Below are 14,056 nucleotides of genomic sequence, written 5' to 3'. Positions count from 1 at the left end.
ATTTTAATTTCTTGGCTGCAGATAATATTTATCTAGCTTTCTTTACTTAAAATGAGGATGTGCTTTCACTGAAAATTGTGTTATGGAAGAACGATAAAACAAGAAATAATACAGGCTGGGTCTGCAACTCCACGTCAATAAGGTGACCATACTGGTGATAAATTGCACATATATGGCTTATCTTAAACTATGTCATACTGAGCTTGGTTTTTAAATGTATAAAATACACACTCACTATAAAATGGGCATTAAAAGATAGTGAATGATCCAGTGTTTCTGCAAGTGTTAAGTGATACAGATTCCTCACTAATTTAGGCACTTAGCATGCTTTCATTGACATCCCCTACATTATAAGGTTAATAGTGAAATAATACAGACTTTGAAATAACTTCTATTTTGACAGTTTGTTGCATATTCTAAGGACCCAGACATAAGGCTTGGTGGCCCGTCTCTTGTTTTTCCTGGTTTATGACTTTCGGCTTTGTGGAATACGGCTGAGATGAAAGGATTTATTGACGATGCAAACTACTCCGTTGGCCTGTTGGATGAAGGAACAAACCTTGGGAATGTGATTGATAATTATGTTTATGAGCACACCCTGGTAAGTGTGCCGTTTCACATTTCTCAAATTCAGTGTTTACAAATTTTTGAATTCTAAAACATTGCTCTATTTCTAAGATGTTAATCTGATAAAAGTACTTTTTTCAGATGTTCGCTTTTCCAGGATGTCTGACACTCCCACTTCCCTTGCGTAGTGATGAGGTTTTCTTCGTAGCCCAGATTAAAACAAGTGGCTTTCTGGGGTGCCTGAGTGGCTTAGTCGGTTAAGCATCCGACTTTGCTCAGGTCATGATCTCACAGTTCATGAGTTTGAGCCCGGCGTCGGGCTCTGGGCTGATAGCTCAGACCCTGGAGCCCGCTTCAGATTCTGTGCCTCCCTCTGTCTGCCCCTCCGCTGCTTGCACTCTGTCTCTCACATTGTCTCAAAATAAAACATTAAAAAAAAATTTTTTTAAACAAGTGCCTTTCTAATTTAATCTTTCTCTGCTGTGCCCAGCTCTTGTATGGTCTATTTTCTTGATTATGTTCCTCCTAATCACTGTGGCTTTTTACTCCTTTTTTCTCAACTATATGCTTGAGTAGATTTTAATTTATATTTAATATAATTTTGGTCGTGTACGTTGGCTAAGAATTTGGTAACTTACACTGAAATGTTTACTCTCTGGCGCCAGATGTCAGCTTCTATTGACTCATATTCATTGCTACTTAAGATTATTTTTGTTATGTACTTACTAATAGAACTATCTTTATTGCCTTGCTAATAAAATTTGTTGGAGCTAATATCCCATTTCCCCAAATTTATTGAAAGATTTTCACGTTATTGGTGTTCAGTAATAGGATACCAAAGTACGTTTGTTGACCTTTACACGTGTGCTCCAGTCTCCCCACACCTCAGCAAATCTCTTTCCCCTGGCATCAAAATTTTGGGGAAAAAAGTGACACTTGTCATACTGTTCAGTCAATTGTATAGCCATGCCATTCTGCAGTTCCTTCTCTTAGGTCATTAGGAACCTCCTCGTGGAAGTATGCTGACCTTTCTCTTAGTCCTCTAACTTTTGCAACATTCTTTGTGGGTCAATGATCTTCGAAATATTCCTTTCATTCATTCTTGTCCCACAATGTTGAATTATCCCACATTTAGTGAGGGTTAGTCTACAGCCCTCTTCTTTCCTAGCAGTGTCATCTAATTGTATGGTTCAAGGGTGGTTACAGCTGAAAATCTTGTTGTTTTTTAATCCCAGTTTGCTGGTCGCCATAATAATTGCCTTATTTGTTTTTTCCATATTAAAGTAAAAATAAATTTTCTGTCTCTAGAACGTTAGGGATGGTATATCTTGAAAGAATGGAGTAATTTGAGTACAACTGTCCCATATCTGCTATGCAAAAACCTTAATTTCCAATCATGTCTATATCCTGATCAGTATTTTCCAATAATGTACATTTTCAAATGTGTATTAAGGAATAGAAAACAGTAATATTGTCTTGGCTTTTCAAACAATAGTTGTGTATTCTAAATAAGATTATTTGGTCTGCCATGTAACATTGAATAATTTATGCTCTCTCTGCCTGACATGTCACAGTCATTTCTCTTACCCTAGAGTAGCCATGTTAAAATTATTACAGATTTCCCCAGATCCCTAATTAAAATCTGTTTTCTTAGTTTTGAAGGAAGAATATCCTTATTCCAGTTCAGCTGGTATTTAGTGTACTTCTGTATTTTTTTTTAAATATAATTTTGCCACCTCTGTATACAGACTACCAGCTTTGTCACCTTAAAGATCGGTTCCTAGTGTCCTTGCTTTCTTGTTTTACCATCCTGTCTTTACGTGCAGTTTATAATGGAGATACATAGCTTATTTTGGTTAGCATTCCTGATTCTACTCACTGTATTAGGAAATCAGGTCCTGAACTACCAGAGTAGTTTTAAACAGTCTGTAGGAAAAAAGCATGGAAGGAAACAGGTGGTTTTCTTCTCCTTTACTCCCCCAAACTGAGGCAGTTGTAAAGTAGAAAGTCACTACAATTGATACAGTTTTTTAGAAAAAGCAAAGAAGAGAATATGTTATATGGCAGCATAGCACAGCAAAAAGTCAAGTTTTAAAAAGAAAAAGGTATTTGGATTCTCCTGTATTTGCTCTATTTAGCTTTAATTACTCTTAAGCCTTAAGTATAGTAGTGTGTGTAAATGTGTATTTTCGCTCCTTTATGGAGGAAAAGGGAGTTCTTTACTACTTTTGGTACTCTGTTTTCAATGGTTCCTTTATTATTTTCTCTTTTTTGTGTGTGATCATAATAGACAGGGAAAAATGCATTTTTTGTGGGAGATCTTGGAAAGATTGTGAAGAAACACAGTCAGTGGCAGAATGTAGTGGCTCAGATAAAGCCATTCTACACAGTAAAGTGCAACTCCACTCCAGCTGTACTTGAGATTTTGGCAGCTCTTGGAACTGGATTTGCTTGTTCCAGTAAAGTGAGTATTTTTCATTATTTTGTCACTGAACTGCAACATTTTAGAACTCACTTTAACTTTTGGTTACAGCAGTTAGAAAAATTGCAAGGAAGTTTCTCTTTTGGATGTTTTTAAACTCTTGTGTAAATTTGCAGCCTGATGGAAATTTACAAACTTTTCAAGTGTACCAATGAAAGGAAAGTTTCAGTGAGATGAGATTTTGAAAAGCTTTATCTTTTGTCAACAACTTTTTATTTGTTCTTCATTCTTAGGCTAGAGCTAGACCATTACTTCTGATAACAGCAAAATAATTCTAAACCAGATTTCTCTGGTGGTAATTATAGCTTTTAAAAGGATTTTTAACACAGAGTAGTGTTACCAGAATAAGAACTGTGACTTTATGCAATCCCAATTTAACTTAATATGATTTAAATTTAGCCAAAAAATAAAAGTTATAAAGTGGTAATTGAATGAAAAGGGGTAATAGAAATTTTGCTTTTTAGATGACACTATTTAAAATATATTTTTATAGACTGAAATGGCTTTAGTGCAAGAATTGGGTGTATCTCCAGAAAACATCATTTACATAAGTCCTTGCAAACAAGTGTCTCAAATAAAGTATGCAGCAAAAATTGGAGTGAACATCATGACATGTGACAATGAAGTTGAATTGAAGAAAATTGCACGTAATCACCCAAATGCCAAGTAAGTGTAAAACTAAGTACATGGGAATATTTATCTTACTCTTTAGGGTTTGGGTTTGTCTTTGGCCTGGGAAAAGGCAATGCTTAGTAGGGTAGTGATTTGTATTGTAATTATTTTTTTAACTTATTTAATAAGTTCCTATATCGAAAATGCTGATAGCATCTTATTGGCTACCTATTTCTGATCCTTCTTGTAGAGTTGGGAGGAGATAAGGGCAGTTTGGAATATGAATTTGTAATCTTGAACTCGAGGAAGAAAATGGGGTTCTTGGGATAATAAAATGAGGGCCACAGCCTATTTGCATAATCATATCAACCCTACTAGTTGTCATGCTGGGAACAGGATATGTGTTGGTCAGCTTTTTTTCCTGGTTAGCTCAGGGTTTAATCTGCCTTTAGCTGTAGTTCTTAAATGGTTGTCCTTAGTGACAGTGTCTTAGGAGCCTACTCTGTAGATTCAAGGGGTTTCTTTTCTAAGGCCCACTCTTTTTGCATAGGAAGTTTACTTTTTTTTTTTTGTACTTGTTCCTGCATGCATCTCAAGATTTTTTAAATTAAAATGTGTACTTTTTAAAAGCAAAAAGCAGATTTAATCTTGTCATGAACTGGTACGTCAAGAAGACCTTAGGATATACTAAAAGTATAGTGTATTAATACAAAATTGCTGGTTTTTAATGCATTGTGTTCCTGAAAATGTGTATCATATCCATATTTTTGTTGTATATTTATAATTTTCTTATTGACTTCAATGGTACTCTTAGGTGTCCTGACAGGATTGATTACTCTAAAAAACTTTGAATAAAGGCCTTTTGGGGAAAATTCTAGTGAACCACTTGTCTCTCTCAAAAAATCTTTCTGTTCTGTGATCTTTTAAAGACAGCAGTGATTAGGGATGTTTACCTTGTTAATTGTAAAGTGGATGTTATATTTTTGATAGAGCTGATTATTTATACCTATAGGAAGAATAATTTTGCTTTTATCAGACTTGGCCCCTCTGATCATCAGTCACTCATCAGGACTTCTTTGGGAAAACAGTTTTACAAACAGCATTTGTATATTTTGGGTTTTAGTAGTTTGTAATTACTGTGTGTCTCCTGAGACAGTCTTGATCATTTTGTCTTGGTTGTCATGATTTGGAAGGAAATACCAAATAGAGTTGAATCAGTATTTAAAAGGCTACTGTTTTAGATGCTTAAATAACTCCCAAGTTTGCCAATTTTCTGGTAAGATGTATGAGATTAATAGGAGTTCTCAGAATAAGTGGTGGAAATTTAGGTAGCTAGAACAATTTAGGAAATTTGAAACATTTAAAGCCCTGATATTTTCATCCGAAAGACAATGATGGCATTGCTGTTCAATTTAGTCTTTCTAGGTGGTTTTATGGACTGATGGACTTCATTTGAAAGTAATGTCGTCTTTCATTACAGAGCCCAACTGACTCTTGCTGCTACAACAGAGTCTTAACTTCCTGCATTTTCCAAATTCCCGTCCTTGTGAGCTTCATGCTTTAGGCCCTAATGGCTAGTTTTTTCTCTGTACAGGATTGTTTTTCATTAGGTTCACTGATTCAACCGTCGCTGGATTTGGGAGCACTGGCAACATAATCAACATACTTCTACAATCTTCAGGCTTCACATGTGCTGATGATGATGTAAACCAACTCTGCCCCAATCATCTTCCCCTTCTCTTAGGGTCTTACTACATATTGCAACAGAAGATAATATTGGAGGCGAAGAGGGTAACATGAAGTTTGGCACTACCCTGAAGAACTGTAGGCATCTCTTGGAATGTGCTAAGGAACTTGATGTCCAAATTATTGGGGTTAAGTGAGTGTTTTAAATTTCATTTTATGGTGATAAATCTTTGTCTTTCTGATTTATTTTAAGACTTTTTGTACGAACTCTAATAGATTCAACTTTCAGTTTAATGTATTTTTTTTCCCTTAGTCTAGGAAAAACAACTAAATATGCTTTATCCTTCATGTAATTTTGTGCCTATACCTTCCCCTTCCCTGGGAGATAAAATAGTAAATAAAAATTCAATTAGTAATTTAAACCCCCCCCTTCTTTAAATTGAAGGGAGAGGATGTACTAGAATTCTAATGAATACCAGGATGGCATTCATTCGAGTTGTGTGCTTTTATTTTTTTTTCCCATCTTTAAATTTTTTTCCTTTTCATCTTAATCTCTTGGCCACTCCAATAAATCAGACATTGTTCCACTTTTCTTGATTTTTATGTGTGTAGAAACTGAGGCCCAAAGAGATTTAATGATTTGATCATGATGTCAGAACTATGGTCTGGGTCAAATTTGGAGCACAGAGCTCCACGTTTTTTGAGTTGCCAGTCCATTGTTAGTCTCACTGCAGTGCAAAGTCTTGGTTTTTAAGTTGTTCATAAAGATGGATAAAAAGTCACCACTGTTAAGTTTAATTCTGCCTTAGGTAACAATATTGACCGATTTGAGGGTTTTCGTATTTCTGTTTTTTAAGGTAACATTCAGTAAAATTGACTTTTTGGAATTGACTTTTTATGAATTTTAACAGATTCGTGTAACCACTGCCATAGTCTTAAGTATTCTGTTACGAGTCTCTAAGTTTCTCTTAATAAGTAGCATTAACAAGTGTTAGTACTACTCAGCTGAATTGATGTACATTTGTATTTAAATTTTTTTTTATGTTTATTTCTGAGACAGAGACAGAGCATGAGTGGGGGAGGGGCAGAAAGAGAGAAGGAGACACAGAATCCGAAGCAGGCTCCAGGCTCTGAGCTGTCAGCACAGAGCCCGATGCGGGGCTCAAGCCCACAAACCGCAAGATCATGACCTAAAGTCGGTCGCTCAACCGACTGAGCCACCCAGTACCTTTGTATTTTACAATAGACACGTTTTTATATTTTGTCAGATAAAATTGTACATTCAAATTAAAGATTTTGTGACCCAGTTTTATTAGTGGTGCTTGATGCTTCATATACATAAAAGCCTGTCCCTTTCTGATAGTTATGAAGCCTGACAGCTCATTGTTAAATTCTTTGTAAAATTACAGTGTTATCCATACATTGCCTTTTCTTAAAAAACAAACAAAAAAAATCAACCAAACAAAAAAACACTGCTATTGTAACTTGGATAATTAGAGGCGTGTGCTTCCAGTTCTTTAAATATTTGGTAATGTTACGTCTGGTAAATGAGAACTGAAAAAGAATGACAGGAAGGACCTCTAAGATGTGCTGTTGCTTTAAATTTACTACTCTCTTTCTTCCAGATTTCATGTTTCAAGTACTTGCAAAGAATCTCAAGTATATGTACATGCTCTGTCTGATGCTCGATGTGTGTTTGACATGGCTGTAAGTTGTTTCCTTACGTTATTTCGATGTTTTAAGCCAGGGTGTTATTTAAGGCAGTGTTTTTACTACCTCTGAAGTACCCTCATATACTTGAAACATTTGCATCATTTTTTATAATCAGTTCCATACAGTCACATTTTTTAACTAGGTAAAGGGATGAAATAGTAATTTATTTGCATATGACTACAAGCCAGGACAGACCTCAGGAAGACTGTACTGTATACATATACCATTGAGTAAACCTTCTTCGGTTAATAGAGACCAAAGCACTTGCTATACTAAAGATTATAACAGATCTTATTTACCTCCTTGGGAAGGGGTGTTTGAAATGTCCTTGTAGCCATAACAATTTGGATAAGCATTTGAAGTATTTTTTCCTATCTCTAGGGAGAATTTGGCTTCACAATGAACATGTTAGACATTGGTGGAGGCTTCACAGGATCTAAATTTCAGTTGGAAGAGGTAAACTTTGTTCAGTGGATGGACGTGCTGGAATAATCTCATTCTTTACTAAAATGGTAGATATAGACTAGAGTTTAACAATGGCAGGAAATAAACCCTGTACTGTACTATCTGTTTAAAAGTGATTCTGGGGTATCTGGCTGGCTCAGTTGGTTAAGCATCCGACTTTGGCTCAGGTCATGATCTCATGGTCTGTGAGTTGGAGCCCCATGTCAGTTTCAGAGCCTAGAGCTGCTTCGGATTCTGGGTCTCCCTCTCTCTGCCCCTCCCCTGCTCTCGCTCGCATGCTCTAACAAATATTTTTTAAAAATTTTTAATTTGATTCTAAGATAAAGAGACAATGAGAAGACCTAGCTAACTTTGAAAAGCTTAATAAAATTCTGTGAACTCTAACATAACTTATTTACAAAAAATTTGTGTACAGTTGCGTGTCTGCCCTTAGGGATACTTGATGGCACAAATGAATTTATCATTTGGATAGTTTAAGCTGTTTTATCTAGATGTACGTTACTATTCACCTTCTTGCTCTCCCCTCCATCCCTCATGCTATAATATTTAGAAACTGATTTGCTAGGGTTAGATTATAGAACATGACTGTGTGATGAATTATCTAATTCAATATTGAAATCATAATGTGGGGTTTAAAATTTATAGGTTAATCATGTTATCAGCCCTTTGTTGGATGTCTACTTTCCTGAAGGATCTGGCATTAAGATAATTTCAGAACCCGGAAGCTACTATGTGTCTTCTGCATTTACACTTGCAGTTAATATCATTGCAAAGAAAGTTGTTGAAAATGATAAATTTTCCTCTGGAGGTAAGTTTTTTTTTCCCCCTCCCCATTTTTGAGAGAGTGTGAGCAGGGGAGGGGCAGAGGTGGGGGTCAGAAGATCCAAAGCAGGTTCTATGTTGACAGCTGGATGCAGGGCTCAAAATCACAAACAGTGAGATCATGACTTGAGCCCAAGTTGGACGTTTAACCAACTGAGCCACCCAGGTGCCCCCTTATAGTTTGGTTTCTGTTAGATCAATTCATCTACAAATGAATTGAAATGATCAGATACTTGTCAAGTGTAAAATACTGTAGGACATGGACGTTTATATGTTGTGAAGGACCTCCTGAATCTAACTCTTGGTTCTGGTGTTTTGATAAGCATATTTTAGGTAAGCTTCCCCAGCTGATTGATTCTCCTATCCTGTTAAGAACCGGTGTTTTATTGTAATGTCTCTTGTCATGGAACTTTTACTCATGGAGGACAATGTACTTTATGCTTTCTTTCATAACAAGGGCCAACAGTCTTACTCTCTCTTGTCAAACCAACAGAAAGGCACTAGTCAGTCTGTCTTCCTGACAAATACTACTTTAAAAAATGTAGAAAGGACTGTTGAACATTAAGAAGACTTATTCCTATAGTTTTTTTCCTTAAGTTAACGGGAATAAGTTTTTTTCTATAAATAGTCTTTTAAAAATTTCAAACTTGAAGAGCTGCAAGGATACAAGGAACTTTACATTTTGATCACTTGGTTAAGATGGTATCAAGTGAGTTTTCTTCATAATGAATTGGAAAGATCATTGTAAATAACCTTTTTCTCTTCATATTTTTACTTCATTATTCAGTTTAAGAATAGCTTTCTCTTTCTACCTTCCTACCTATTTATATTAGTTTAGACTCCTAGGTACTTATTCAATAGGTTATGTAATCTACTACTTTTCATTATTTACTGCCCAAAATTTGAGTCCTTTTGACATGCCCCCATCATTTCCTGAGTGCTTCTTTACTTTCTGGTACATCAAGATGTTCCAAGCTCTTCTTACCCTGCCTCAGACCTGGAGTTGGCCATTTCTCCAAAGAGCTCCAATTCATTTTAATGGAGAGTGGTATTTTAAAAACCAAGAAGAGTATTGATTGTGTTCACTACTTCTGACATGTCCTTTTTATTCAGTGAGTACAGTCTTAAATACACTATCTGACAAATAATGAAGGCATATATTGACATCCCTATAAAAACATAAATTTCATATCCTAGAATTTCCCTCCAGTTTTGTTCCTTTGCCAGATAGCCACCATTCTGATGGTTTTTCCACCATATATTAGTTTGGGCTATCCTCAAACTTCATATAAATGGAATCCTCTGGCATATATTTTAGGACAGCTCAGTATAGTGTCTGAATAATTTTTTTTCACGTTCAGTACTAATATTCCACTGTGAATATGCAATTTATTCATTCTCCTTGGCAGTGAATAACAATAACAACTGGTTGTTTCCAGTTGGGGGCTGTTATGAGTAAAACTTAACAATCTTGTGTAAGTCTTATGGACATTTTTCATTTCATTGGGGGAAATGACTAAGAATAGAATTGCCAGGTCACAGAGTAGATGTTTCCGAAGATTTCAGTGGTATTTTATCCTCCTGGTGGTATATATGTGCAAGTTCTGATTGTTTCCCCGCTTTCATGGATGTTTTCACTATTGTCACTTTTTAGTTTTCTCCATTCAATAGGTATGTGGTGGTGATGGCTCATTGTAGTTTTAATTTGCATTTACCTGGTAACTTCTGTAGGGAACTTTTTTCATGTGTATTGGTTATCTTCCTGTATGAAATGTCTTTTCAGTTTTTGAGGCTAACAGCTTTAAAGTATGTCAGTATATTTTTTTTAATTAAATATTTGGGAAATGTGAAAGCTGTAAGTCTGGTCTATAAATATTCAGTCTGTTTGCTATGCCTTGCATAGTAACTCTATTAGAAATTTCAGTATAAATTCATCTTTGTTTTTTCTGCTTTATTTCAGTAGAAAAAACCGGAAGTGATGAACCAGCCTTCATGTATTATATGAATGATGGTGTTTATGGTTCTTTTGCAAGTAAACTGTCTGAGGACTTAAATACCATTCCAGAGGTTCACAAGGCAAGTTTTATTACAAATACCAGAGCTGCTTATTTGGCAGCTTATAAACTGAGCCCCCCCCCCCCCCCCCTTTTTTTAAAGATGCGTCCCAAGTTTTGGAGATATACTTTAGGATGGGAAATGTTGCCCTTTTTTGAGGAGTCGCCCTCCTTAGATGGAGTTAAGAAGGAGCACCAGTGCCCCTGGCTCCAGGCCTGCCTTTCATAGGTGCATTGGGTCTGACTCAGTGAAAAATGCTCTCATCCTCCCTCGGATTCATTACCTGCATGAACACGAGTAAAAATTAATGAAGAAATAAAACCTTTTCCTACAGAAATACAAGGAAGATGAGCCTCTGTTTACAAGCAGCCTTTGGGGTCCATCCTGTGATGAGCTTGATCAAATTGTGGAAAACTGTCTTCTTCCTGAGCTGAATGTGGGAGATTGGCTTATCTTTGATAACATGGGAGCAGATTCTCTCCATGAACCATCTGCTTTTAATGATTTTCAGAGGCCAGCGATTTACTACATGATGTCATTCAATGATTGGTAAGGTATTGTTTTCATTTTAAAGCTGATTGGATATTTGAGATGACATAAGATGTTTGCTAATGATTTTAATTCTGTAACAAATGCCTAACAAGCAATAAATAGCAAAGTGCCCCTCCCTCTGTTAAGGATTATTGGAAGACTAGTTATATTTATAGTCTTGTCCATTTGTTATGTGGTAGTGTGGTCTTTGTGCTTAAATTTAGAATTACACTTTTTTTTTTTTTAATGTTAGGTATGAGATGCAGGATGCTGGAATTACTTCAGACACAATGATGAAGAACTTCTTCTTTGTGCCTTCTTGCATTCAGCTGAGCCAAGAAGATGGCTTTTCCTCTGAAGCTTAAACAGGCATCAATGCTTCTTTAGATCTGAAGTTGCAGGTTAAGCTTGTCTGGTCTACATTCCAGTGTGAAACAAATGCAAACAATCTTACTCTGTTAATTCTCTTGGAAACAAAATCTATTAGTAATAGCTGTTTGGGACCAGACAAAATCAGCTTTCATCTATAATTCATTGGGGGGTAATTGGGAGATTTAGATAATGTATCCAGATTTAAACTTAACCAGTTTGTCCTACCCCTTAAGCATTTAAAATAAAATATGCAACAAAATGGATGACTTAGTGGAGATGGAAGCCCATTAATTGGGTTCCCCATTAAATCGTTTACATACAAGTACACAGTTTTTATACTAAGGATTCATGTTAAAAAGTCTTGTAAAGTTAATGTCTTTCACCCAGATATATCAAATGTCAGTGGAAGACCAGTGTGACTTCATTAGATACGTTTAGTGTATTTAGAATGTGTAAATTTGTGCTTTGAACTGTAGTTTAATAAATGTAAAATTGCATCATAGTATTTGTTGTATTTGACCTAATGTAACCCTTGTATATTGCAATAAAATTTTGTGTAGATTTTACTGTTTTTTCAGGCTAAAACTTTGGGAAAGGGGCTAGCTAGCAAAGGTAGTTTTGAAATAGATGTGTATATGGACTGTTTTGAAGGTTTTTTTATTTTTTGTTTTTCCTTTATAGCCCATTTAAGTTTAGTTTGGCTCAGTACATTTTTTCAGTTATTTAATTAGTAATTTAAGTAAAATGTTTGGTAAATCATTGTGAAGTTCAGATTCATTATGGAGAGTCGATGTGCAGTAAGCATGATGTTTTAACAATTTTAACACCAAAAATGTTAATTCTGCATAAACCGATTGTAATAATTAATAGGTGTTTCTGTATAGATAGAATGCATAGAATACCTTAGTAAATCTTTGAATTACAAATCTTTCGGCTGAAATGGAAGATTCTATTAAATACTTTGAATAAACTTGGGGGGAGGGAAATAAAATTGCAGAAGAGTCTGCAGCGCACTAAAACTTAAAGAAGGGCTACATCTATATCCAGAAACCTGATGCTCTTTTGCACGGAACATTATTTAAATTCAGAGTTGTAAGGGGGTGGGGTGAAGCACACCTGTTCTCAGTTTCTCAATTGCAATGATTTCAAACTTTAGGAGTTTGCTTTGTTTTAGTTACTCTCCATTCCTTGTTATTTCCCATTCAGCTTAGTAATTTTAATTCTTTTCATACTAAAATCTTGTGACTGGGGGAAGGGAGTTAGCGTTACTAACCTGACAGTTGTTGCCAGGCGTTTACGTTGTTCACTGCTAGTATATTAGTAATCCTAGATCTCAGAATCACAATAGTAATAAAATATAAACAACAGGGGTCATTTTTTCCTAACTTACTCTATGTTCAGATGTGGAATTTCTGTCTCCCAAGAGGAAATGTGACTTCACTTTGGTGCCAATGGACAGAAAATTCTACCTGTGCTACATAGGAGAAGTTTGGAATGCACTTAATAGCTGGTTTTTACACCTTGATTTCAAGGTGGAAAGAAATTGATCATGAATCTCTAATAAATTTCAATCTAAACCAGTAGGTGCTTAATATTTTTTGATTTGATTGATGCCCATTTGAATTTCATGGGTTCTATTAATTAAATTTAAGACCCCAGTCCATTGTCATCTAATTACCCTTGGACTTTACCAAGGCATAATATGGGGTTTTATGCAAAGTTCCAAGCTACATGCAACTTTTTTTAACCGTAATAAAGAGGAGGAATTCTTCCAAACCTTCTTTACATGTCGTGCTTTGTGGTCCAGAAATGACAGACCTTTTAGAAGATGGTACAACTTTGAGTTCTTGGCTTGAGTATACAGCTTTGAGTTTTCATGGCTTGTCAACTTTGCCATATTCATAGGAGAGCTGTTCTATGTATACAGCTCAGAGTAGCAAATATCACATGTGAATGAAATGGTAACCTTAAGAAATGTCTGTATTGTATTTGAAGACTGTTTGCCATAAAATCTGAGGTTTGAACTAATGTATTTCAATTTGGTTTGCTAAAAAGTACTGAATTAATGTAACAATCTTTTTTTTTAAACAATATTGTAATCTCAGTTCAGAATTTAACTGAAAATATAAAACCCAAATGATTTCTATATAGTAAATTGAACTGTAAAGGTAATTTGTGTGTGATTCTGAATACACAGATAAAATGTTTTTATTCCTCCTTATGTTTTACTTTGGCTTCTATTGTGAAAGAGTTAATTCTGCATTTCAACTCTGAATATTACAAACTTCCAATTATTCTTTCAGAATCTTAATTATAAAGTAGCAAATCCGGTAACATGCTGGGCATTACACATGGAAGATTTTGGTAAAGTTCAATACATACGTGAGCACGAGTATGTTTCCAGGGCCACATTTTCTAGATTGATCCATTAATTCACCAGCCTTTTAATAATTTTAAACTGAAAACTAAATGAAATTGATTTATATGAATTAAAATATTCCAAATAAATGTGGGCACTGATAACATTCACTGAAAATACTGTGTTTAAAAAGCCACTGTTCAATCTTTTTGTCCCTTTTTGGGGACTTTGTGTTTTCTCACTGTTGATATTGGCAGCTTGACCAGTTATATAGCAAGAATACTTGCTTAATTCACTAAAACAGTAGAAGAGGAGAAAAATCCGTAGTCTTGCCCATTCAAGTTGTGAATAAATCCTACAAATACTTTATAATTCCTGTCTTGTCCATGCTG

The 14,056-nt window shown here is 35.3% G+C and overlaps 1 protein-coding gene across 5 annotated transcripts in view; it reads left to right on the top strand.

The window, feature by feature from the left end:
* Positions 1 to 13,526, top strand: part of AZIN1 (antizyme inhibitor 1) — a 30,579-nt gene extending 17,053 nt beyond the window's left edge. For 2 of the 5 annotated variants that reach the window (XM_047842597.1, XM_047842595.1), the window contains 10 exons: positions 422 to 601; positions 2,858 to 3,031; positions 3,543 to 3,715; positions 5,406 to 5,540; positions 6,973 to 7,054; positions 7,442 to 7,516; positions 8,171 to 8,333; positions 10,308 to 10,423; positions 10,737 to 10,951; positions 11,187 to 13,526. In XM_047842597.1, the coding sequence (XP_047698553.1) occupies positions 500 to 601; positions 2,858 to 3,031; positions 3,543 to 3,715; positions 5,406 to 5,540; positions 6,973 to 7,054; positions 7,442 to 7,516; positions 8,171 to 8,333; positions 10,308 to 10,423; positions 10,737 to 10,951; positions 11,187 to 11,298 (1,347 nt within the window). In that variant the 5' untranslated portion in view covers positions 422 to 499 and the 3' untranslated portion in view covers positions 11,299 to 13,526. Of the gene's footprint in view, positions 1 to 403; positions 602 to 2,857; positions 3,032 to 3,542; positions 3,716 to 5,405; positions 5,541 to 6,972; positions 7,055 to 7,441; positions 7,517 to 8,170; positions 8,334 to 10,307; positions 10,424 to 10,736; positions 10,952 to 11,186 lie in introns of all 5 variants that reach the window. The other 3 variants (XM_047842593.1, XM_047842594.1, XM_047842598.1) reach the window with 2 other exon arrangements.
* Positions 13,527 to 14,056: the final 530 nt, after the last annotated feature.

The sequence above is a fragment of the Prionailurus viverrinus genome, chromosome F2, assembly GCF_022837055.1.
Source record: "Prionailurus viverrinus isolate Anna chromosome F2, UM_Priviv_1.0, whole genome shotgun sequence".
Taxonomy (NCBI): domain Eukaryota; kingdom Metazoa; phylum Chordata; class Mammalia; order Carnivora; family Felidae; genus Prionailurus; species Prionailurus viverrinus.
The sequence above is the reverse complement of the archived record's forward strand: the minus strand, read 5'-3'. Positions and strand labels throughout refer to the sequence as shown.